We start from the raw sequence: 27,968 nt of genomic DNA, 5'->3' as shown, positions 1-27,968 counted from the left end.
GTGTGCAAAATGCAGGCAGTGGGAGGAAATAAGTGTCGAATTATCAATATCCGACCTTGTTGCTCCAGGAATGGGGAATGAATGTAGGAAGACAAGTAGTGTGATAGGAGAGAATGAAAAAAATATATGTATGAATGAGAAAATAATAGTTGATAGTGTGGAAGGCATGAGTGACTGTGAAAGTTTAGGAGATGGTTTTGTTTGGGGAGAGTGAATTTAGATTAAGAGTGACTGACCTGCAGAGGGAGATAGATGAGCTGAAAGAGGAAGTGGAATGTCTTGTGAATGAGAGCAGAAGTATGAAAGATAAGATTAGGAGAATGGAAGAGATAAATGCAAGCCGAATCAGAGTGGGGGAGAGAGAGAAATTTGGGAGTGTTAGAAGAGGAGAGAAAGGAAATAGAAGAGAGGGAATGAGTGAGAGGTATGTGGGTGCTAGAAGAGGAGAGAATGGAAACAGTAGAAGAGAGGGACTGAGAGAGAGGTATGGGAATGCTAGCAGAGGAGAGGATGGAAACAGTAGGAGAGATGGAATGAGAGACAGATATGAAAGTGCTAGAAGAGGAGAGAATGGAAACAGTAGGAGAGATGGAATGAGAGGGAGATATGGGAATGCTAGAAGACGAGAGGATGGAAACAGTAGGAGAGATGGAATGAGAGAGGGATATGGAAGTGCTAGAAGTGGAGAAAATGGAAACAGTAGGAGAGAGGGAATGAGAGAGATGTACGTGAGTGCTAGAAGAGGGGAGAATGGAAACAGTAGGAGAGAGAGATATGGGAATGTTAGAAGAGAGAATAGCAGTAGAAGAGAGGGAATGAGAGAGACCTATGGGAATGAAAGAAGAGGAGAGAATGGAAACAATAGGAGAGAGAGAGAGAATGGTAAGAGGTATAATGTATGGAGACTCAATGATCCGTGGTGTTCAAGATAGGATGAGTGAAGAGTGTTTGCCAGGAGGAACAATAGAAAGGGTGGCTATGGCAATTGAGAGGTGAAAGGGTGGATAAGATGATTGTGATGGTAGGAACAAATGATTTGAGTGGTAATGTAAATCGGGAAGCAAGAAATACGAGATTTTTGCTTGAGGCTGTACAGAAGAAGACAGAGAGAGGAAAAATAGTGTGTGTTGCCTAGGTATGATAATGATGAACTGAGCAGAAGAGCGGTGATATTGAATGGCATAATAGCGAGAATGTGTGACAAGAGAGGACTGGTATATGCGGATGCTTGGAGTGCGTTTGAGGAAAGAGAGAAATTGTATGCGAGAGACCGCTTACATTTGAATGAGGTAGGACGTAGGCATCTGAAGATTGCTGTTCTGAAAGAGTCAGTGTGTCCCAGGGAGGATGATAGCAGGGGGTGGCCTCTTGTGGGAATGGATACTTGGGAGAAGGGAGACGATGTCAGGTAGCACTGAGCCCAGTGGAGTCTAGAAGGGATAATGCTAGGTATAGAAACAATGGCATTTATATGTTTTATACTAATGCCAGGAGTATCCGGAATAAGGGAGAGGAATTGGTGGTGCAGATAGCATCAACCTGGCCAAAAATTATTGGGATCACTGAGACATGGTTGACAGAAGGGGATATAATAACAGGAATAGAAGTCGCTGGGTATAGCATTTTTCGTCAGGATAGGAGGGGAAAGCATGGTGGTGGGGTGCTGCTTATGATAAGTGATGACCTATGTCCTCTAAGAGTGGAGGCTTTGGAAGGAAGTGAGACAAATGATTTTGAGAGCATATGGTGTGAGGTAGAGGTAGGCAAGACAGGATATTTAGTGGGGTGTTGCTACAGGCCCAGGAGCACAGAGGATGGGGACCAGGAGAAGTTTAGACAGCTAAGTTTGGCAAGTGCAAGAAGAATGATTGTTATGGGGGATTTTAACCACAGTATTATAAATTGGAGAGAGGAAGATGCATTTAGCAATAGGGGAATGGAATTTCTAGAATTCTTGAGGGACAAATGTCTTAGGCAACATGTAACAGAGGGAACAAGAGGATCAAGAGTTTTGGATTTGGTTATAGCATCAGAAGAGTTGATAATAACTGAGATGACATCTCTCCCACCAGTTGGAGAGAGTGACCATATGGTTTTGACTTGGAAAATGAATAGACATGCAGGAGTATCAAAGAGATGGGAACTTATGTGGAATTATAAAGCGGTGATTATAATAGTCTTAGATGCCAACTTGGGGAAGTTTCATGGAGGGAGGAATTGGAAGGCCGGGATATCATTAGTGCGTGGGAAATTGTGAAAGAATATTTGTTAGCAGCAATGGTAAGTTGTATACCACGAGTGAAGAAGAGGATGCAATTTGGAGTAAAGTGGATGACAAACAATATTAAACAGGAATTGCATGCGAAAAAGAGGCTATGGAAGAGATATAAGGAGACAGGTGAAGAGATGCATGAGGAATATAAGACACAGGCCAGAAGAGTGACTAGTGTGGTACGGAAAGCGAAACTGGAATATGAGAGGAGGTTGGCCCTAAGATCCAAAGAAAATCCTAGGGAATTTTTTAGCAATGTGGCCAGTAGGAGGAGAAATGACTGTGGAAGAATGATATTGTGGGATAAAAATGGGAATAGAGTGACTGATGCAGAGGACATAGTGGAATTGTTCAATGAACACTTTATTGGAGTATTTCATCCTAGAGGAGTCAGTTTTAAGGAGGAGAGTGTGTTTCAGATACTGAGTACTCTGGATGTCAGTAAAGCTTTGGGACTGGATGGTATTTCACCACGAGTTTTGAGAGAATGTGCCAGGGAACTGACAGTGCCTTTAACCTGGCTTTTCAATGAAAGTCCGGCTTCGGCAAAGGTGCCCAGGGAATGGAAGGAAGGTAAGATAGTGCCATTGCATAAGGGTGGTAACAGACTGGAAGTGTCTAATTATAGGCCAGTCTGTGTGTCATCAGTAGTTGTTAAGATCTTGGAGAAAGTAGTGAGGGACCGTATACAACATTGGGCAGATGAGGGTAATGTTATCTGTGAGAGTCAACATGGATTTGTGAAAGGGTGCTCTTGTTTTAGCAATATGCTAGCCTTTTATAATAAAGTTACAAGAACGTTAGATGAGGGAAAGGCATATACTGCAATTTTCTTAGACTTAGCAAAGGCATTTGACAGGGTGCCACATGATAAGCTGATATTTAAGTTGCAGCACATGAGTCTGAATGTCAGATTGGTCAACTGGATTCAGGATTGGCTGTCTGATAGGTATCAGAGAGTTGTGTATGGTGGAACAGTTTCAAGGAGGCAGAGGGTTACAAGTGGGATCCCACAGGGCTCAGTACTAGGACCTATATTGTTTAACCTTTATATCAATGACATTGCCAGTGGATTGCAAGGGGATATTCAGTTGTTTGCAGATGATGCGAAGCTAGGAAGGATTATTAGTAATAGTGCAGATGTGGTAGCCCTGCAAGAGGATTTGAATAAGCTAGATAGATGGGCAAATGAATGGGGGTTTCAGTTTAATGCAGCAAAATGTAAGGTCTTGAGGTTTGGGAAACATCGATGGGATGCAGCATACTCTATGGGAGGAGTTATGCTGGAGGAAGTAGAGGAGACGAGAGATCTGGGGTTGATGGTTGATAGAAACCTGAAGTTTAGGGGACATATTGCAAAGGTGGTGAAGGTAACACAGAGGATTGCTGCAATTATGAGAAGGACACTGACCTGCAGAGATAAGAGGGTTATCATTCTGTTGTATAAGTCTCTGATCAGACCACACTTGGACTATTGTTCTCAGATTTGGTCTCCAGGATTTGAAGGGGATAAATTAACTGTGGAAAGGATACAAAGATGGTTTCAGGACTGTACAAGGATAGTAACGAGGATCGGCTGAGGGAATGTGGACTGCAGAGTTTAGTGGATAGAAGAAGGAGAGGTGATATGATTGAGACTTTTAAATTGTTGAGAGGTGGTTACAGGGTTGACACCAGGGAGTTCTTTCGCTTGGTTGAACAGCGGGAAGGAGTGATGACAAGAGGCCATCCCTGGAAGTTACGAAAGGAAACTGTGGGCAAGAGGGTGAGGAGTGGTTTCTTTGCGTGGAGGGTGGTTGAACCGTGGAATGCATTGCCTGATGGAGTGGTGAGAGCGAGAACGGTCGATGTTTAAGGAGTGGTATGATAGACTTTGTGTTTCTTAGGGGGGGATCTCCCCTTGATGAGTCTTGACAGACTTTATGTTCTTAGGAAGGACCTCCCACGATGAGTCTTTTGACTCCATGGAGGCCTAAATAATAATAATAATAATATCAACTAGATTATCTTTGGAGAATGGCAAAGAGAGAGAGAGAGAGATTGGAGTTTAGGAAATGGAAGTATTTTTAAAGCATTGTCTGTTTGCATACTGCAAGGCATTTGAAATGAGAAGTGAATAATATTCATTATGCCAGGTGTACAAAGGCCAGTTTTGCAGTCAGTGACAGAAAATTATTAATATATAATACAAAGAGAATAAGATAAAAACACAGAACAAAATTGTTTCAAATGGAGTAACTCAGCAGATGAAAGCCCTCATCCTCACATGCAGCCAAATCATTCTAAAAATGCAACTCAATGCAAGATACAAGGAAGAAAAGATAATCTACTCAAAATGATTTAAACTTAGTGTTGAGTGAATGTATCTGCTTTCATTACAATTTGTTGAAAATTAATAACATTTTTATACTTATTACTATGTCTGTACACTAATAAAAAATTGAAATTTAGATTAATTTAAACCCTTAATTTTTAATTTAAGCCTTTAATTTAAACATTATTGAAACCATTAAAATTATAGGCAATATCCATACCATCATAAGGGGTGGACCAAGACACACTCCTAATAACTGGACAACACAGGAATGGTCAAGTGCAACCATCACATCTACCTCTTGTATAAATCCTTCTTTACCACTCTGGATGTGTTCATCTCTCAAGGTTTTAATGGCAACTTTCACCTAAACAAATTTTTAATAATGATAAAATATTTTCTCTTCTACTAGGAAATCTGTGCAGTAGATTATAAAGAGAATACTTTAAAACCTGACCATGTATTTATTTCATTCAGTCATTTATAGAGAATCAAAAACCTATTGAGGTTTAAAAGCATCAAATAAAGGATTAATTTAAAATAACAATATTTTTGGGAGATGCTTTCTACCTGTCATATTGATTTTTAGATCAAGTTAAATAAAAAAACATTCTATACCAAAAGTGTTGTACTGTCATAGCATCATGCACCTGCCCTTGTTTTAAAGGTATATGTCAGAAATATTCACCCCTCACTACATTGTTATAGTGAACTAATCTACAATAACAAAGTATGGAAAGTCTTGGCCAAATACTCATACATTGACTTTGGTGACAGCAAACTTCCTCGCTATATCAAACAACTTATAAGTACTGACCAAAGCTGCACAGATACAATGATGAGCAAACAAAAATTCATTACAACAAATCATCCCGCTTCTGAGTCTGCTTATAATGAGAACTGAATGCAGTTCCAATGCCATTCTAAAAGGAATTTACTATAATAAGCATTTCCACCACAACTACTCCTTCAGTTCTGGAGAGTTTGCTAGTGTGAATAATGATTAAAAGAGTTATGGAAATGTAAGGAGATGGAAACTGTTCATAAATTTATACTACTTTTATATTTTCATTGATGAGATCAACACATATATCATGAAAGTGGGTCAATAATATCAGAGTTAAGGACATGATAAAAAAAAAAATATAGCCATTATTGAACAGATTAATAATTTAAAATTCTATTTTTTAGAACTGTATTCCAATATTCTGATAAATCTGTTTTTTAAGTTTTATTTTAACAGCAGTTCCTATATTTTTTTATAAATAATGCACATATGTACTGAAAATAGTCAATAATATAAAATATTCAAATCAATTTTTGTGAAGGTTTTTTTATATAAATTAAAGATGCCAAAAAATTATATTCTGGCATCTTTGTTTGGTTTCAACCTTTATGCGAGTGCAAGCAAACAAAGTTGCACGTGAAATAATTTAATGACTGGGATACTTGTATATAGTGGCTAATGATAAAGAGCCAAAAGGCAATTTTTTTTGGGTGGCATAAATTAATATTTTTTTACATTAATTTATGCCGCCGGAACAAAATAGCCTCTTGGCTCTTTATCGTAGTAATAATATGTGGGTACACCGGTCTGGCAATTCATTTAGTAAGGGTATATGTAAGTTCGGTTCACTTAAACCTTGTATTAAGTGAACCGGTATTATCCTGGTCTACCTACTCATTGATGGGATCTCAATAAAGGTTGAAACTGGTCTGGGTAGTGACCTCTCCTCATAATGTAAAACAGTAATACATCTCCTAGGAGCTGCGTTCGTTTTACATTATGAGAAAATATTAAGGATAGTGATGGATCTTGCTCCACCTTTGCTCTGAGTTGCCCTAGTGTTGTACTACCAAGGTGTTGATTTACGCTTGGACTCACCGATAGTTCTTTGGCATGAAACCCTCAGATTTCAATTTCTGAGTTTCGTATCCGGCTTTAAAATAATGAGGGATTTATTATCCCCTTAACTTAATAGTGGCTAATGATTTCACATCAATTGCCTTGGTATCTCACAATGTAATATAGGAAAGGCCATTACCCAAACCTTCAACTTTTATTGAGGTCTTATGAGTAGGAGCCAGACCCAGAAGTGATACCAAGGTTGAAGTAATGCAAAAGTCCAGAGTATTTTAGTAATAAGGTGTGACACCTTTTGACTACTTGTATACAAAAATATGACTTCTGCATTACTTCAACCTTGGAATCACTTCAGGGTCTGGCTCCCACTCTTATGTGTACACAATTGGTTAAATGCTAATGCAGAGGTATCTGTTAGAGTATGGAAGAAACTTGGGTGCATGGCTCCCACTGATGAGACATCAATAAAGGTTGATCTGGGTAGTGGCACTTCCCATAATGCATAGTATTCTACGTGTCCTTAAGGATATGTGCATTGCATTATGGAATACTAAGGCAATTGATGGTACGTCATTAGCCTCTATATATATGTATCCCAGTCGTGAAATTACTTTATAGTGAACCTTTGTTTGAGGTTTTATGAATGGGATGAAACCAAGAATATAATTTCTTGGCATCTTTAATTTATAGTATAACCAAGTGAAAAAACTTTCAACATCTCTAATCTGAAGGATTTTTATAATTTTAATTATGATTAATTGTTCAGTTAATCGTTAGGGATAACTTAACTGTTCTGAAAAAATTTGAACAAAAGGGCAGGGCAAAGGTAATAATAATAACAGTAAGTACCTGCTGAATTTATTCTCAAGACATGGACAAGTCATCACTAATACTATGTTTCAACCTAAAGAGGTGTACACAGATTCCCATGAAGAGAAGACACAAGGGAGGAAAAAAAGTCTTAATGACTAGGTTATCATTGATAGTGATATTTTCATCCTTGTTCATGATTATACAAGGGTATACAGAGGTTTTGAAACAGAAAGTGATTAACGTTTAATTTTTTAAGAAAGGCAAAAACGAATATTATAATGAATATATTAGCCTATGCTTTACATTAAGGGAAAAATACTAAGGAAAGTGATCAGAGCTTAATCCACCCTTACCACGAGCTGCACTACCATGAGTTGCCTCAGACTTGTACTACGTGCAATCGCAAACTTGACTTACTTGTCTGTTTGCTCACTTGGGAAATAGGATTAAAAACCAAGTTTATATAAAATTACTTGGTATCTTGAATATATATATATATATAAACAGTAATATCTCACCTTATGATTTGTTCATAAGACACTTTTCAATTATAACCCATGTCCAATTATACAATACTGCATTTGCTCATATAACGGTTTTAGCAACATGATGCTCCTGTGAATCAATTGATGTGCAGTTTCGTGAATTGTTTGTTAATGATGTCAATGCTCACTGCAACTGTGTCATGGTGTTTCACTGTGAATTACAGTAAACCCTTGCTGAACGTGGGGGTTACGTCATTAATACATTGCACGTATGGCAAAATTGCGTTCCGCAAAGTTAACTTTCTATGGAAAAAAATGTGTTAGGTATAGTTCAAATTAAGAAAGTATGTATGTATAATTTAAACTAACCTAAATATTGTTGTAATTTAAAGGGAAAAATGAAACAAATGTTAATTGAAAGGATTTTTATTACTGCTTAATAAGTAGGTAGATGATACAATTATTTTTTTAAAAAAGCTAGTGATTTTTGCTTGGAACAATGACTGATGCAACTCTTTAAAAGTTTCATGGTAAGGAGCACAGAGTTTTTCAATGCCTTTAATAAAGTGTCCTCTTCTTTCTTCATTTGGGTCAATCTCCACTGCAAAATCAGACAGTTCCTGTGCCTTTTTTAACAATTTGTTTAACTCCTTGTAAGTTAAAGGTGCTTTATCTTCTTCTTCACTATCGGCTGGTGTTACAAGATCATCCAATTCTCTGAGATAATGTCAAAACTTTGCATCTTTTTGCTGATTTATCATCTTCATTCTTCCTCTTAGATGTCATATTGAATTTTTGAAATTAAAAGAAATACAAATGCAAAAGGAGAAGAGGATAAACACTGATAAATACGTGATTACAGCTCTGCTAAATTGAGTGAAATGATCGTAACTCGGACTGGGTCACTCAGCTAACGGGTAGCGCTAAGCAGGGTTGTGGGCCGATGCTCTGCAGCGTATGAATGAAATTTTAGCGTTGGACAAATTAAATGGAAGCAATTAAGATAACGCATATGTGCAAAATCGCGTTCTGCAAATCCGCACACAGCAAGGGTTTACTGTATAAACTGCTTATAACTATCCTTTTATTTTATTTTTGTTAATCAAGGAAGATGAAATTCAAAGTAAGGATCTATTGCTTCCAGTGAAAAGAAAAAGATGTGTAAACCTGTTACGTTAAATACTAAGATAGGCAGCAAGCTAAACTTATTTTGCATTACTGCTGTTAAAAAACAATGATCAATTTCTTAGTGAAAAGTGGTATAGTAGTAATATTATGGTTATCTGGAAATGTGACAATCTTATTGCAAAAATGGAAAACTTTTAATGGTGTGGATTGATGAATAACTTTTAATTTGTGAAAATTATTCACTTTTTCATTTGCATATGTGACTAATTAAAACATACCATTACAGGCATCTACAAGTGAGGGAAAAAAAAAAACCACTGATTCGATATATGGCAGTAGTCTAAAACCTGGCAAGTTGTATGACAAGTGAATGCCTGTATATATTGAGGATGTGAAAAATGGAGAAGAATAAGCTGAGTTCAGGCCTAATAGGAGTAGCAAGGATCAACTTTTTATTTCAAGACAAATAGGTGAGAAATCACAGGAATATAACAAGGATCTGTATTTAAGATATGTAGAACTGAAAAGGACGTATGACAAGGTTCTGAGAGAAAAACTTCTCAAAAAGCTACAACCATATGAGATAAATGGAATAAAGAAACCATATAGTCTATATTTAAGGTGTAAGTCAAGCAGTTAGGATTTAAGGAGGATATACAAGAGAATACTTTCATGTAACAAGTGTAAAATAAGGATGCACGCTATCTCTATTCTTATTATGTATATGAATCACATTATGCGAGACTAGCGTTAAACATGATATTTAAATTGGAAATATCAAACTTATTGTTTACTTTATGCAGATGATGTTATAAACTAAACTGTATTGAGTGATAGGCAGCATGATCTCTTTATTAAACTGAATAACTGCTATCATAACATATTTTATTGGGGCTGTCGCCGCTAGAGGGATTCGTAGTGTGTAGTGTTCGTGAAAGCTCCGGATAAGATAAGTATTATTTTCAGTTATCGTTGATAAATTTATTTAATATTGGGTAGTTTTGTTTGCCATGCGTCTCTTAGCGCATCTTTTGTGTGTTTTTGGTGTGTATAATTTATAATTTGATAAAATATGTTGCAAGTAAGTATGGCTCCAGTACGTAGGAAAATGGTGGCCAGTAATGATGGTTCACCATCTTTATCAAAGAACAGTAGTATAAAAGAGATGATTCAGTGTACTAGCTGCGAAATGTACGCTTTGTGGAGTGCAGTCGGAGTGTGGTTAGATGATAATAAAGGAGTGAATGTGTGTAGAAAATGTAGGGAGAATGAGAAATTGAAAAGTATTTCGGATCGTGAGTGTGATATTTTTGTCAAACTTCAGAATGAAGAAAATAGGGATATGACAAGAAACGGCGAGGTTGTACCAGAGAATTGTGAGAGTGTGAATGTAGAAAGTATGAATGATAGTATTAATGGTTTTACTGAGAATAAAAAAGATGAGATAGACGCAATGAGTGAGATCGCGTTGTTGAATGGTGCGATACAAAGGGCAAAACAGCAGCTAGAGCGTATGAGCAAAAGTCGACCGAATGAAACCAGCTAATAATAAAAAGTATGAAAGGAAAAATAGACGTATGAGTGTGAACATGAACAAAATGAAGGATAGAGTGCTGTATGGAGACTCGTTAGTACGATGTGTGATAGTAGGGGATTTGACAAAATCGTACCAACCTGGTGCGACCATTAAGGATGTAACTGTCTATTAGAGAGCAAAAGGAAAGGGTGAAAGAAATGATTGTTGTGGCAGGTACGAATGATTTGAAAGGAGACAAAATGGAAATGATAGAAGACCTGAATGAATTGTTTGAGATAGCAAAAGAAAAGAATGAGAGAGTTAGAATGATTAGTCTTTTGCCACAGTATGACAGTGAAATGTTTAAAAGGAGGGCCATAATTGTGAATGACTTTATGCGTGGGCTATGTATGACGAGTGGTGTGGAATTTGTGGACGTGTGGAGTGAGTTCGATGTGCAAAAGGATCCATATAAGATGGATGGCTTGCATTTGAATGGTTACGGTGTAAGAAGACTTGAGAAGAAAGTGTTGCTGAATGTGGTGGATGTGCAAATTCAGGGAAACTAGATTTATTAAGGGGGGGAGGAGTAGATATACAGTCCTTAGGGAGGCAGTTGAATGTAAGAAAGAATATAATATGCCCGAGCAAATAAGGACAACAAATCAGAGTGGGATAGTTAATATAAGGCATCAAGGTAGGGTTGGGGCTAATGGGGGTCTTAAATTCATGTACACTAATGCTAGGAGTATTAGGAACATGAAGGAAGAGTTTTTGGCCATGGTTGGCACTTCCAGACCACAAGTTATTGGCATTAGTGAAACATGGCTGACTGTAGATGATATAGCTAGTGGGATTGAATGTGATGGGTATAGTGTGTTCAGGAATGACAGGGAGAATAAAATGGGGGGAGGAGTATTGTTGATGATAGCTGATGAGCTGCAGCCAAGGAGAATAGAAGTTGAATTGCAGGATAGAGAAAAGAGCACATTTGAAGCCATTTGGTGTGAGATTGTGGCTAGCAGAACTAAATATACAATTGGGTGCTGCTATAGACCAGGTGATGGAAAAGATGGTGGTGACAGTATGCACAAGGAAATAGAAGAAATGAGTGGAAGGTGGGTGATTATTATGGGAGATTTCAACTATGGTCGTATTGATTGAGTGAGGAGAGGACACACGGGAGGAAGGAATTGGATTTTATGCGGTTATTAAGGGATAACTATCTGCGACAGCATGTAATGGAAAATACTAGGGGTCAGAGAGTGCTTGACCTAGTAATTACATCTGAGGATTTAGCTGTAACAAATATGACCATATTGCCACCAATCAGTGAGAGTGATCATACAGTCATGACTTGGGAGGTGTCTAAAGGTGTAGAATTTTCAATTAAGACAGGGTACATGTGGAATTATCGGGCTGGAAAGTATGACAAGCTTAGGAGTTTGATTGGTTCAGTGCCATGGCATGTACAACTGCAAGGACTAGAAGTCGATAGTGCATGGGAGGTAGTTAAGAAGTGTTTGCATGAAGCAATGGCTGACTGTATACCTAGACTCAGAATAATAAATCAACTAGGGGTTAAATGGATGAATAACACCATTAAGCTTGAGCTGCAAAAAAAGAAACAACTATGGAGGGAATTTAAGGAGAAAGGTGACCGGCAGGCACACAAACGGTATAAAGCGCAGGCCAGAAGGGTGACGAGTGTGGTAAGAAAAGCAAAAAAGGATTATGAAAGAACATTGGCCATGCAAGCTAAAGAGAATCCTAAACAGTTCTTTAGCAAGTAAAAGGAAAAATGTACATGGGAGAATGATTTTAAAGAATGCCGATGGTAGGGAGGTAACTGAATCAGTTGATATAGTTGAGTTACTGAGTGAGCACTTTATAAGAATATATCATCCAGGTGGTGACATTGCAGAAACGAATGTACCAGTAGAGCATACGGGAATTGTGGTGAATGAAGTGGAGGTGAGTAGTCTATTGCATAACCTCAATGTCAATACATCTGTGGGATTGGATGGTATACCAGCTCGTGTTGTACGAGAAGCAGCTAAAGAATTGTCAGTACCCTTGACCATTTTGTTTAATTTGAGTCTCGGGTCTGGGTTAGTCCCGAGGGGGTGGAAAGAGGGGAAAATAGTTCCACTGCATAAAGGTGGTTCCAAGACTGCTGTTGCAAATTACCGACCGATTAGCATATCAGGAATCATTGTCAAGGTCTTAGAGAAATTAGTCAAGAAAAGAGTACAGGATTGGATAGATGAAAATGGGATATTGTATGGGGGGACAGCATGGTTTTGTGAAGGGTAGATCATGCCTCAGTAAGTTGCTCACATTTTATAACACAGTGACGACTGAACTGGATAGGGGTAATGGGTTTACAGTAATACTACTGGACCTTGCCAAGGCTTTTGATAGGATACCACATAGAACCCTAATCAGTAAACTGGAGCAGATGGGGATGGATATAGGTTTGGTGAGATGGATAGGAGGGTGGTTGAAGGAGAGATACCAGAGAGTGGTTTATTCAGGAGTGGAGTCTAAAAGACGGCTTGTGACTAGTGTAGTGCCACAGGGCTCTGTTCTTGGACCACTGCTTTTCAATTTGTTCATCAATGATATAGGAAAGGATTTGAGAGGAAGTGTTCACTTGTTTGCTGATGATGCAAAGTTGGGTAGAGCAATTATGAGTGCACAGGATGTCAAAATTTTACAGGATGATTTGGATAGTTTGGAGGACTGGGCTAAGAAAAATGGATGTCAATTTAATCTGGCAAAGTGTAAGGTTATGCACTTTGGGGTGAAAAGAATAGCAGCAGTATATATCACATTGGTGGAACTGTACTCCAGGAGATTGATAAGGCCAGGGATTTGGGAGTGTTGGTGGATAGGGAATTGAAATTTAGGGGGCACATTGCAAAAGTGACTAAAACAGCTCACCAAATCACTTGGCTTCTGAAAAATACTTTAACATGCAGAGACAAACAAGTTGTTGTTCCTCTGTATCGAGCCTTGATAAGACCCCATCTGGACTATTGTGCCCAGTTATGGGCACCAGGGGTTTCTTTGTGATGGGAGCAAGTGGAGAGGATCCAGAGACGAGTGATCAAGATGATAGCAGGTCTGTGGAATGAACCTTATGAGAATAGGGTGAAGATTTGTGGGTTGCAGAAATTGGTCAATAGCCAAAGGAGGGGTGATATGATTGAGATATTCAAATTACTGAAGGGTTTCTATAAGATTGATCCAGAAGATATTTTTGAAAATATGACTGGTGGTGTGAGGACTAGGGGCCATGAATGGAAGCTGGCAAGAGCGTGGTTGACAAGGGTGTTAGAGCTAGGTTTTTTACTTGGAGAGTGGTGAATGAGTGGAATAGGCTTCCAGAGTCTGTTGTGGGTGCTGCGACCATGAATGGATTCAAGGCAAGGTATGATAGATACTGTGTGAATGTCGAATAGTTGTTCTTGACATGATGTTAGGGCCTCCCTCGATGTGTCTGTCGACTCCTTGGAGTTGCCGGAACAATAATAATAACAAGGCATTAAATGAAATCAATAAAAACACTAAATAAGCTGTATACAAGAGAGTGTTTAAACTAGTTTTAATTTTTGGATCTGAGAGTTGGGTTAAAAAAAAAACAGGTGATCAAACACTGGAGATCATGGCTATGAGAGAAAGATTAATGGCATCAATGGCAGAATCATATTCAAAAAGATATTGGGAAGGAGCATGACACTGTTAGCAAGAAAGCACGAGCACAGCTAATCTAAAGTGGTATAGTTACTTAAACAGGACAGGAAAAGTTAGCAAATTGTTTGATGCTAGAATGGTAGAAAAAAAAGATTTGGAGAAAGACCAAGATCTAGATTGACTAATGCAGTGCAAAGTAACTGAGAAGACTGAAATATAAGATATGACAATATACTGGAATACTGACAAGTGACTTGACTAATTTAGAGAAAAATTAATATGAGATTAGTAATAATGTAAACTTTTATGTAGTAACTATCATAGTATTCTATACACCCCATTGGCAAGGTACATGTCAAAGTTTTGATGATGGTGATGATTGAGAATATTCTCCTCTCCAATTTTTATATCACCTTTATGATTTTAATTTCTCATTTCAAAGCATTCTTGGTGATCTCCGAAACCATAAGAGGGGATTACAGACATATATTTCAACCTAAAATTTACAGGATGTCATCAATGGCAGGAAGGGTAGTAAGTAGAAGATAGAATATTAACAATGGATTATTTAAAAAACAGAATGAGCCATGCAGTGGTATAAAAAGGAACAACACAATGTGTCTGATGAGATGTAGTAATTGATTTTAAAAAAATAGTTATTCATGTTCTCCTCTGGTTCTCCCCTGATCTCCCACTATTCGTTGTAGAACTTCTCCACCATTGATCCTATAGCAACCCCTTACCAACTTGTAGGTCTCTATCATATCTCCCCTCTTCCTTCTCTCCACTAGTCTCTGCAAATTACATCTTTTCAATCTTTCCTCATACTCGACATTCCAGAGGTCAGAAACTACCTTAGTCAGTCGCCTTTGGACCCTTTCCAACATCTCTTCATCCTTCTGAAAACCAGTTGACCAAATCTGGGCACAATAGTCCATGTGTGGCCTAATCAAAGCCTTATACAATGGAACAAGAATCTCCCTACTTCTACACGTCAGTGTCCTCCTCATCATTCCCAGAAGTCTTTGTGTTGTCTTCACAATTTTGGCGATGTGACCCCTAAATTTTAGATCCTTATCCACTATCACTCCCAGATCTCTTATTTCCTCTACTTCCAACAATATATTCTCACCAAGCATAAATTCTGCATCCCATCTTTGTTTTCCAAATTTTAAAACCTTACATTTTGCAACATTGAACTCACATCCCCATTTGCTTGCCCAATCACTCAATTTATTCAAGTCTTCTTGCAAGGCCACAACATCTTCACTACTCTTTATGGTTCGTCCCAACTTTGCATCATCTGCAAACAACTGAATATCTCCATCCAAATCTTCGCCAATATCATTAATATACAAGTTAAATAGTAATGGCCCTAAAACAGATCCCTGTTTTAGGGCCATTACTAATGAGAATGAATATTCTCATCAGACATGATGAGACATGATATTCACCCATACAGGTTGGATTGTGTACATTCACTCATAACTTCTCAATTTTTTTTATTATTTAATTTTTTTCCCCTCATACACAGTTATACACAAATACATAATGATAAAGATATATTCAACACCATCAAATTAAATAATTATATATACATTTCAATTAACCTATCCTCTAGCTATAACATATTTAATTCTTTCTTAAACTTACTGCTTCTACAACTGACTAATGAAGGCCATTACATGTATCTTCTGCCCTAATTGTGAAATATAAGCTTCGTTTGTGTGTGTTCTTCTTTACTATCTTTTTTATTATGCCTCTAGTAGAGCATGGTTCAGCATGCAGCAAACTCCTGCTATATGGTGTAGACCTTGAATTAATTATTAAACTTTAGTGAAATCCCCTTTCCATCTCCCATTAGATAAACTCATCAGTTTATAAGTAATCAACTGGTTCTCATAAATATCACAACATAAACCTTCTACTCAATTTTTCTCTAAAGCTGGAAATCATAATCTAATACTGGCCTATGTACAGGGTTGTATAATGGTATTAAAACTTCCTTTCACCTACAAGTGAAGCTTCTTTTAATTATACCTACAGTCTGCTGGATTTTAAAATCTGTCTTACCAATATGATTCTTAAACTTCAGTTCAATCTCCTATTAGATAAATTCATCAGTTCATAAGTAATCGACTGGTTCTCATAAATATGACAACACAAACCTTCTAATCAGTTCCCTATCAGCACCAAAACACCCAAATCCTTGCATTCATTAACTTTTTCTAAATCCTATCTGTTTAACTTAGATCCATTCAAGATCTATTAAGCTCTAAACAAATCACATATACTTGCATCTGTTCACATCAAATTTTAAATCCATGCTTTACTGTCCATTCTTCCAACCTTTTAAGGTCATCCTGTGAAGATCTTAGGTCATCTAAACCTTATTCCTTTGTCCAGCTTCATAACATCAGCAATGACAGAAATTTTACTCTTCATATTTGATCTCAATCATTTATGAATAATATTAAAACATGGGTCATAACACCAAATCTGTGGACATTCCACTGTTGCAATACATATACCCTCTTTAAAGATAAGATCTGTGCCAAAATCATATGCAAGGAATATGAGTAAAGATAACAAGCTATAAAAGTGATTGCAACAGAAAAGCCAAATTTGAATTATGAGTTTCTATTTTTGTAATATAGATGCCGTATTTTAAAACAAAAATCTTTCTAAATGTTAAAGAAATAATGTGCCCACCTGTACTCCACTTGGACTTAACCATAATCCCCGGAGAACAGATCCAAATTCTCCTTCTCCAATTGCACTACCTAATTGCAAAAAATAGACACCTTATTGACTTGCAGCAATAAGTTAATTTGTACAAACTATACTTAATCAGAGATTAAAACTTTTACAGATTTTATTCAGCATATACATTATACAAGAAAATTAATCTATTACAACTATTTTACAACAGCTATTCTCTGACTAAATTGAATAGCTGTTGTAATAGATATGGTATGAAGGTCAGCAATAAAAAGACAAAGACAATGAAAATAGGCAGAATCATTGAAAATGTCAACTGTGTTGTGAATGGAGAACCTGTGGAACAAGTAAAACATTTCAGCTACTTAGGCACAATTTTTACTGAAGATGGTAAACTAAATATAGAAATAGACAACAGAATCAGCAAAGCTGGTATCGTGGGAAGTCAATTGAATAAATTCATATGGAATAAGAAAGAAATTAGTCGGAACACTAAATTAGCTGTATACAAGACTGTGTTCAAACCAATTTTAACTTATGGATCTGAGAGCTGGGTCAGAAGTAAAACACTTGACCAAAGACTAGAGACCGCAGATATGAGAGTCCAGAAAGATTAGAGGCGTGAACAGATGGTATCAATGGCAATATCATATTAAAAATGAGGATATTAGGAAAGAACTTGACATTGTCAGCATCCAGGAATGCGTTAGCAGAGCTAATCTCAGATGGTATGGTCACTTAAATAGAATGGGAGAGGAAAGATTAGCAAAACAAGTGTTCTCTGCCAGGTTGGCAGGAAAACGACCCAGAGGAAGACCAAGATATAGGTGGATTGATACGGTACAAAGTGCCTTAGACGATAGAAATATAAGATCTGATAATGTTGGAGTCTTGACAAGTAACAGACTGATTTGGAGGAAAATTGTAGATAGGAAGTTAGTAATGATGTAATTTTTTCATGTAGTACTGTCATATCCTGTACACCCCTTGAGGGTACATGGCAGGAATTTGATGATGATGATGATGAAGAAAATTAATACAATATAAACAAAATATTAATAAAAATTTCAACAGTCCATATATGATGTTTTCAAATCTAATACTGTTTGTGTGCATGTGTGTACATGCGCATGTGTAAAGCAAAGGCTAAATTAAACAGATGGGACAGTTTTTCTCACCTTCCTTTCTGTCCAGTAATTTGGGTCAGATACAACAAATTAGCCAATTCTTGGCTAATAATGCATGAAATATTTAATAAATGAAAGGAAGATGATGAATTTTAATAATTAAAAAGCTAATTATGCTTTCAAAACAGATGTGGCATGTAGCTTTACTCTCAATATGATAATCACATATGAAAGCATAATGAGAAATATGATTTTGATAGATAATTTTGTTTAATTTCACTTATTATAAAAATAAGTTTAACAAATGTTTTAGTTATTCATGGCATAGGTAAAGGTAATTAAATTACCTTTAATTATGATTATTTTCCACAGCCACTAAACACCATTAGGATATAAATCACATGTGATCACCTTTGCACAAATGGGAAAAGGCACCAAACTCATGCTAACATCATTAAGAACTGATATCCTTTTTATTATTAGCCTTCCACTAGGAGATGCAAGTCCATCTAGGTTGGCAATGTCATGAACTCCGCAAATAACTTTCCAAATTCTTTTATTATTTTTATGGTTATATAGCCTACTTTAGTTTAGGAGTGCCCCTTTTTCACAATGTCATTAGCTTTTTTCTCAAAATCTTAGGGCATTACTGATGTGTTATAAAAGCTGATATATGAAAAATAATATAGGAGGAAAATTCGGACATACCTTTTTGGATGTTGTTGGCTGTCTACTTATCCTGGCAATATGCATTCATCTGCTGTTAAGCTGTTAAAGGAAGGGGGTTTGGGAAAAGTGGGAGTAAAGCAATGTGGGAGAATTATTTGAAAAAACCGAAGTTTTTTATATGTATAACATTATTATTATTATTAAGGGAGGGTAGAGAGTGCTTTGGGGAGGAAGTGAGAGAAGGATCTGCAATAGAAACTATTTTTTTGGGGAAAAGGTCAGGGGTGGGAGTAACAGGGTGTGAGCCATTTCGGCAGTGCGTCATCTTTGGAATTCGTGGGGGAAGTGGAGGCTATGTCATGTCGGCTTGGTGTTTCTCTCTTTGGTGTGCTTGTGTTATGACCTAATTTTTATGTTATGGAGCTTCCAACTCTCGGAGATTATGTAGGGTCGGTGATGCTTATTGAGTTTTCGTCACATTTTATGGCTATCGTTTCCGATATTCTAAGCACTGTTTCGTTATCTCATATGTCTAATATCATGTCGATCTGTGGGGTATGTTTCTGTTCAAGGGCGTGGACTGCTATTGCTATTTTCCCTGTACTTTCTATTCTGTTTTTCTTTTTGTTGTTGCATTTTTTTATTGTTTAAATGTTCTGGTTTAGATGTTTATAATAGTTATTTAGAGGAGTAACATGGGAATTTTCACAGAAATAATACCTATTTCAAAATTCTGTTCTCAAGGCATCACTGAGATAAAAATCACAACATGATTAGTACTAAGCACAAATGAACAAGTGTGCCAATATAATTTTTAGCATTTCTATTTTGCTCCCTAAGAACAGTCCAGAGCAGCTGCTTGTACTCTGTGAAAAATAATTTCCCCAGACAGTTTTGATAGTTCTTTTCTTTTCTTTTCTTTTTTTTTTTTTTGTAAATTTTAGTTTCCCAAGATGGTTCCTATTTCTGAAAGTATTTATTTCCTGTAAAAGAGAGCCAAAACGCTTCACTTTAGTGATACAAAATTATTCAAATTAAGTGGATACTGAGACAAAAATCACAACATGATTAGTACTAAGCACAAATGAACAAGTGTGCCAATATCATTATCCACTTAATTTGAATAATTTTGTATCGCCGAAGTGAAGCCTTTTGGCTCTCTTTTACAGTAATTCTTGGTGACTTTTGTAATGTGACACCTTTTTTAGCACTCGTATCGTAAAGTATAAGTTCTGCATCATTTCATCCTGAGTATTCTTGGTCTAGCTCCCACTAATGAGACCTCAAAAAAAAGGTCGAAACCGGTCTGGGTAGTGACCGCACCCCCCCATAATGTATATCATCATACATCTCCTAGGAGATGTGTTTTTTTCCATTATGGAGAAAATACTAAGGACAGTGATCGGAGCTTAATCCACCTTTACTACGAGTTGCCCTGTCATGGAAGGGTTTGCTTTTATGCTTGTGTCCACCGAAACTTTTATAGTCTCTATATTTGGCATGAAACTCTTGTAGTTTCTATATTCGGCTATTAAATAATGTTGGATTCAATATCAACTTTGAGTATTTATTTCCTTTTAAGGGATAAGTAGTATTTTGCAAATATGTACTGTGTGTAGAGTGTGTTGTATATAGTCAGCAAGTCCACTTCTTCCACATTGGCTCAGTAATATGTAATCATATGTCCTTTTAGCAAATTACACGTGACAAGAAATAATATTCTACTTTTAATCCTTAAGCCATGTATGAGCACACAAAAGTTGATTTCCCATCAAAGTGTCCCATCATATAGCATATCACCTTTTGGATATTGCAGTGAATTATGGGAAAGGTCACTGGGTAGTGATCTTTCCCATAAGTAAGTAGGAGATCAATTTTCACTTCGGAAGGAAACTACTTATTTGAGGTGGCATGAAAATGTTCCATGATTGGTCTATCTATTGAGCAGAGTTTCTGGATTATGCAAAATAAGTTTAGCCCACTTTCTGTCCTAATGTGTTATATGTAGGTTTACAACTGTTTCCAAGAGGAAGCTATGGGGAAAAAAAAAAAAAAAAATCTGCACTACTAATGTAGCAAGTTTCTGTAGCATCATTCATCTTATTCATTTAACAAAGCATGAAGTGCAAAGATATATCTCAAGATCAAGATAAGAATTCTTAAACATTGACATGTAGGATATCTGCTATTTAGCAATATCAGATTATTTTACATTATTATTTTTTATTTTTAGCGATGAGTGATTTTGGATAAGTAAATAGATAATAAGGAAAGGATAACTTTTAATTTTATTTATTATCATATATATAAACATTCCTAAATGTATAATGAATTTGCATTATTTTTCTTGTGATCAGAAATTTCTTTACTAATCTTTGTACAGTTATGTCCTGTCGCAAACCATTTAATTGCAATATTTATTTGTAAAAAACGACTCACCTATAATTTATTTTTATTTCTGTAACATAAACTTGAGAAGAAAATAATGGCATTGCCATGTTATTTCCATGTCAGACAATAGTGTGCTTGCATGAAGTTTGTACTTCTGAAGAGGAAGTTGAATTAGTAAGAGAGAGAATAATAGAACAGTTGTTGCATTGATTACAATGGAGATGACATTCTGAAAAGTTGGAAGTTTATGAGGTAAAATAGACTTCTTAACAAAATTCTTAAGCCAAAAAGATGAAAAAGAGTAAAAGAGTACTATGAGGGAAACAAACAATTATCCCAAAATTAACAGATGAATTTCTTTTAAATGAACCAGAGTTGTGAAATAGATAACAGTGATATATAATTTCTCCCAAAACAACAGACAGATCCTTCTGATACATATTCTAGTTAAGCATTGTAAACCCGAAAGAGATAGATTCTTGTGTGTTCAAGGACGATATGAAAGAAAAAATATGTTCTTTCTCAAGAAAAGTTGTAAACAGATCTTTCTGCTTTCAAAGAAAAACAGGTATGAGCTAATTAGATTTCTATGGCTACTATTTAGAGTGGAAGAAACTGTTCCATATAAGTTTTTATATTCTCATAAAATCCAGTGATCTTGAAGAGAAGATTCTTGTGTGGTGTTTATGTTCTTTAATTCTGTTGTAAAGTTGTGGGTGCTTTTCTCTTTAGAAGATAGGTTTTTATTTATATAAGTTGTATATAGCACTTGCTAAACAAACATTTACACACACTGTTAAAGCAATACCATGAATTTACAATAATATTGTTTGTAAATAAAGATATTATTTTTGAATTTCCTTTGTCTCTCACTCAATCTCTTAAGTTAGCTTATTATAATAATAATATCCCGGATCCAATTCTGTGATATTAACAAAAAAGTTTATTATTATTATTATTATTATTCCGGGCAACTCCAAGGAGTCGACAGACTCACTGAGGGAGGCCTTAAAATCATGTCAAGAACAACTATTCGACATTCTCAACTATTCGAGTTGAGAGGTGGTTACAGGGTTCACACTGGGGAGTTCTTTCACTTGGTTGAACAGCGGGAAGGAGTGATGACATGAGGCCATCCCTGGAAGTTACGAAAGGAAACTGTGAGCAAGAGAGTGAGGAGTGGTTTCTTTGCATGGAGGGTGGTTGAGCTGTGGAATGCATTGCCTGATAGAGTGGTGAGGGCGAGAACGGTCAATGAGTTTAAGGAGTGGTATGATAGACTTTGTGTTTCTTAGGGGGAAATTCCACTCGATGAGTCTTGACAGACTTTCTGTTCATAGGTAGGACCTCCCACGATGAGTCTTTTAACTCCATGGAGGCCTGAATAATAATAATAATAATAATAAAACATTCACACAGTATCTATCATACCTCGCCTTGAACTCATTCACGGTCGTAGAACCCACAACAGACTCTGGCATTTTATTCCACTCATTCACCACTCTCCAAGTAAAAAACCTAGCTCTAACACCCCTGCTAACCACATTCTTGCCCAGCTTCCATGTATGACCCCTAGGCCTCCCATCACCAGTCCTATTCTCAAAATATCTTCTGGATTAATCTTATAGAAACCCTTCAGTAAATTGAATGTCTCAATCACATCACCCCTTTCCCACCTATCTTGACCAATTTTTGCAAACCACAAATCTTCAACCTGTTCTTATAAGGTTCATTCCACAGACCTGCTATCATCTTGGTCACTTGTCTCTGGATCCTCTCCACTTCCTCCCCATCACAAAGAAACCCTGGTGCCCATAACTGGGCACAATACTCCAGATGGGGTCTTATCAAGGCTCGATACAGAGGAACAACAACTGGTTTGTCTCTGCATGTTAAAGTATTTTTCAGAAGCCAAGTGATTTGTTGAGCTGTTTTAGTCACTTTTGCAATGTGTCCCCTAAACTTCAATTCCCTATCCACCAACACTCCCAAATCCCTGGCCTTATCAATCTCCTGGAGTACGGTTCCACCAATGCGATATACTGCTGCTATTCTTTTCACCCCAAAGTGCATAACCTTACACTTTGCCAGATTAAATTGACATCCATTTTTCTTAGCGCAGTCCTCCAAACTATCCAAATCATCCTGTAAAATTTTGACATCCTGTGCACTCATAATTGCTCTACCCAACTTTGCATCATCAGCAAACAAGAGAACACTTCCTCTCAGATCCTTTCCTATATCATTGATGAACAAATTGAAAAGCAGTGGTCCAAGAACAGAGCCCTGTGGCACTCCACTAGTCATAAGCCATCTTTTCGACTCATCTCCTGAATAAACCACTCTCTGGTATCTCCATCAACCACCCTCCTATCCATCTCACCAACCCTATATCCATCCCCCATCTGCTCCAGTTTACTGATTAGAGTTGCATGTGGTATCCTGTCAAAGGCCTTGGCAAGGTCCAGTAGAATCACTGTAAACCCATTACCCTTATCCAGTTCAGCCATCACTGTGTTATAAAATGTGAGCAACTTACTGAGGCATGATATACCCTTCACAAAACCATATTGTCCCCCATACAATATCCCATTTTCATCAATCCATTCCTGTATTTTTCCTTTGACTACTTTCTCCAAGACCTTGACAACAACTCCTGATATGCTGATTGGTCGGTAATTTGCAATCGTGGTCTTGGATCCTCCTTTATGCAGTGAAACTATTTTCCCCTCTTTCCACCCCTTTGGGACTAACCAAGACCCGAGACTCAAATTAAACAAAATGGTCAAGGGTAGTGTACTGACAATTCTTTAGCCGCTTCATGTACGACACGAGCTGGTGTACCATCCAATCCCACAGATGTATTGACATTTAGGTTATGCAATAGAATACTCAGCTCCACTTCATTCACCACAATTCCCATATAATCTATTGGTTCATTCATTTCTGCAATGTCACCACCTGGATGATATATTCTTGCAAAGTGCTCACTCAGTAACTCAACTATATCAACTGATTCAGTAACCTCCCTACCATTGCAATGTTCTTTCGTAATCCTTTTTTGCTTTTCTTACCACACTCGTTACCCTTCTGGCCTGCGCTTTATACCGTTCATGTGCCTGCCGGTTACCTTTCTCCTTAAATTCCCTCCATAGTTGTTTCTTTTTTTGCAGCTCAAGTTTAATGATGTTATTCATCCATTTAACCCCTACTTGGTTTATTATTCAGCCTCTAGGTATACAGTCAGCCACTGCTTCATGCAAACACTTCTTAACTGCCTCCCATGCACTATCAACTTCTAGCACTTGCAGTTGTACATGCCATGGCACTGAACCAATCAAACTCTGAAGCTTGTCATACTTACCAGCCCGATAATTCCACATGTACCCTGTCTTAATTGTAAATTCCACACCTTTAGCCACCTTCCAAGTCAAGACCCTATGATAACTCTTACCAATTGGTGGCAATGTGGTCGTATTTGTTACAGCCAAATCCTCGGATGCAATTAGTAGGTCAACCACTCTCTGATCCCCTAGTATTTTCCCATTACATGCTGTCGCAGATAGTTGTCCCTTAATAACCGCATAAAATCCAATTCCTTCCTCCCATGTGTCCTCTCCTCACTCCAATCAATGCGACCATAGTTGAAATCTCCCATAATAATTACCATCCTTCCACTCATTTCTTCTATTTGCTTATGCATACTATCTCCACCATATTTTCCATCGCCTGGTCTATAGCAGTACCCAATTGTATATTTTGTTCTGCTAGCCTCAATCTCACACCAAAGCCTCAAATGTGCTCTTTTCTCTATCCTGCAATTCAACTTCTATTCTCCTTGTCTGCAGCTTATCAGCTATCATCAACAATACTCCTCCCCCCATTTTATTCTCCCTGTCATTCCTGAACACACTATACCCATCACATTCAATCCCACTAGCTATATCATCTACAGTCAGCCATGTTTCACTAATACCAATAACCTGTGGGTCTGGAAGTGCCAACCATGGCCAAAAAGTCTTCTTTCTTGTTCCTAATACTCCTAGCATTAGGGTACATGAATTTCAGACCCCCATTAGCCCCATCCCTACCTTGATGCCTTATACTAACTATCCCATTCTGATTTGCTGTCGTTATTCGCTCGGGCATATTATACTCATTCATACACTCAACTGCCTCCCTAAGGTCTGCATATCTACTCCCCCCCCCCCTTAATAAATCTAGTTTCCCTGATTCTGCACATCCACTTCATTCAACAACACTTTTTCAAGTCTCCTTACACCGAATCCATTCAAATGCAAGCCATCAATCTTATATAGATCCTTTCGCCCATCGAACTCACTCCACACGTCCACAAATTCCACACCACTCGTCATACATAACCCATGCATAAAGTCATTTGCAATTATGGCCTTCCTTTTAAACACTTCACTGTCATACCATGGCAAAAGAATAATCATCCTAACTCTCTCACTCTTTTCTTTTGCTACCTCAAACAATTCATTCAGGTCCTCTATCATTTCCATTTTATCTCCTTTCAAATCATTTGTACCTGCCACAACAATCATTTCTTTCACCCTTTCGTTTTGTTTTCTAATAGACTCAGTTACGTCCTTGATGGTCGCACCAGGTTAGTACGATTTTGTCAAACAAGTTAATGAACCACTCAGGTTCATTTACTTTTTTGGCAATCAGGAAGAAGACATGGATCTGTGTACTATCCTTCAATGGGGAAAGGACAATGTGGCCATGTTCAATGCCACCAAAACTCAGTCTAGCCTCTTCTCTCACAAAAGAAATCTCAGCTCACATTCCCTTATCCTCAGTAATACACAAATAACCAGACAAGATCAGATCTCTCTGCTTGAACTAACATTCATCTCCAGTCTCTCTCTCTCTCTCTCTCTCCTGGCACAAACACACCACCTCAATAGCTTCATTAGCATCCAAACAACTAGGAATTCTCTTTCACTTAAGATGCTATTTTACACCCACCAACCAACTCTTAACTATATATAAATTCTAAATACAGCCATGCTTAGAATACTGCTCATATGTTTGGAGTGAAGCACCTAAAACTTCTCCAAAAATTCTTGAAAACTGTCCAGAGGAGTGCAATTTAGCTAAATGACAATCCTTCTCTAACAGATTCACTTCAACCTCTTATTAAAACACTATATCTCACAGATATAGTGTTTCGGCTCTGTGAGTATTCTATAGGCACTTACAATGGATGAAGTAAGTACAGAACTCCTCTGAATTAATAACCATCATTCCTCCACTTTCTATTGCACCTGTTAATGCAAGAGTAGCAGCTGCTCATCATCCCTTAACTGTGCAACTGCAAACATACTGAATCTGTTTTGCTTCTTTTATTCCATCTACCTCTGTCCTATGGAACAGCCTACTGTAAGAGGTATTTCTAAACAGCTACAACCTGTAACTATTCAAAAATATCAATAAATTTCTATCCGACTCTTCATCTACACCCCAGACACAGCAGTGATGTGCTTACCGTATTTTCTAGCGTATAAGATGCACTTTTTTAACTTAAAAACGGGGTGTGTCTTATATAATGAAGGTAAAGATTGTTTCCTCTTTTCAAAGTCATATGCACTCCCTTTTATGTTCCAAGATCTTTGTAGGCAGTTAATGGTGCAATCAAATTGATGTGTGACCTTCACGTGACTTCTAGCGCATCATTGGCTAAGAACAGGGAGTCCCTATTCAAGTTTCATAATATCTTATCTGAGTAATCAGTTACCGATGTTTATCAGTATTGAGTTGACGTGTTGAGATATTTTGTGTTCAAGTTTGATATTTCCCCGTAGATTTTAGTGATGGAAAAAAATAGGTGACATTCATATATTTCAAGTTACAAATTGCAGGTTGTAAAATATGCGGAAGAACATGGAAATAGGGAAGCTGAAAGACATTTTGGACCTCCGCTTACAGAAAAAATGATTAGAACTTGGCGTGGTCAGAAGGAGATTTTGTACAATTTGCATAATGAAAAGCGCACGAAACGTCAGCTAACACTAAAGAGTGCCCTGAAACGGCCATCAATCTCTCAAGTGTGCGAGTTGGTTAAGACATCTTGGTCAAAAATGAATGAACAAACTATTTTTAAATCTTTCTTGAAATGTGGAATTAGCAATGCCCTTGATGGAAGTGAAGATCATTTCTTATATGAAGATGATGAAGAACAAGAAGAAGAAGAAAGAGAAGAAATTAATGATGATAGAGAAGAGTCAGATGATAGTGACATGGGTTTTGCAGGTTTCTGAAAGATCAGTTTACTATTAAAAATTACCTATTATTTTATCCATTTTTTTTTTAAATCATACTTTAAAGTTTAGGTTTTTTCCAGAAAACTGTATTAAATTTCTTGGGTGCATCTTATACACTAGAAAATACAGTATATATAAAGCTTCACAATGGTAAACTTGTTTTACAACATCACTAAGGTAGATTTAGGACATCCAAATGCATTAAAATGGAGAAACCACACCAGCTTCAAAGGAAGTTGAAAAACTACATATTCCTTAAGAGCTAAGAGACCATCATAGTTTAGCAGTTAAGCAAAATAACTGACTGTTCTAATGATTGCTCCTAAGAGTGTGCAGATATGACATTAAGATATTAGCATGAGTTTGGAAATAAGAAACAAATGTTGGAGTATTAAAATCTAAAGAAAATTAGTTGATAATTAAGGAGGCATTTTTGAAGCTGTTTGTAACTTCAAACAACTTCAAAAAAAAATCAGATTTCATAGCAGACTCAAAGAGTAAAGAAGCATTCACATAAAAGAAGAAATCATACTGAAAGTTTGTAGCAACTAAGACAGGAGGTGGACTGGGAGAATATGCAGAAAAAAGTATGTAAAAGTAGCTAAATGATGAACAAAAGTCACAGTAAGATTTTATAAGAATATGGAAGATAAATATTATGATGGTAGCAAAATGTTCT

The 27,968-nt window shown here is 37.0% G+C and overlaps 1 protein-coding gene across 1 annotated transcript in view; it reads right to left on the bottom strand.

Annotated features, from left to right (window-relative positions):
• Positions 1–27,968, bottom strand: part of Shark (SH2 ankyrin repeat kinase) — a 266,529-nt gene that overhangs the window by 48,104 nt on the left and 190,457 nt on the right. Inside the window, exons 13-14 of the mRNA XM_090413998.1 lie at positions 16,804–16,874; positions 4,807–4,953 (exon numbers count right to left, since the gene is read on the bottom strand). Of these exons, the coding sequence (XP_090270124.1) occupies positions 4,807–4,953; positions 16,804–16,874 (218 nt within the window). The remainder of the gene's footprint in view (positions 1–4,806; positions 4,954–16,803; positions 16,875–27,968) is intronic.

The sequence above is a fragment of the Typopeltis vanoorti genome, chromosome 24, assembly GCF_054136105.1.
Source record: "Typopeltis vanoorti isolate ZY-2024b chromosome 24, IOZ_Tvanoo_1.0, whole genome shotgun sequence".
Taxonomy (NCBI): Eukaryota; Metazoa; Arthropoda; class Arachnida; order Uropygi; family Thelyphonidae; genus Typopeltis; species Typopeltis vanoorti.
Note: the sequence above shows the minus strand (reverse complement) of the source record. Positions and strands in the feature narration are given on the sequence as shown.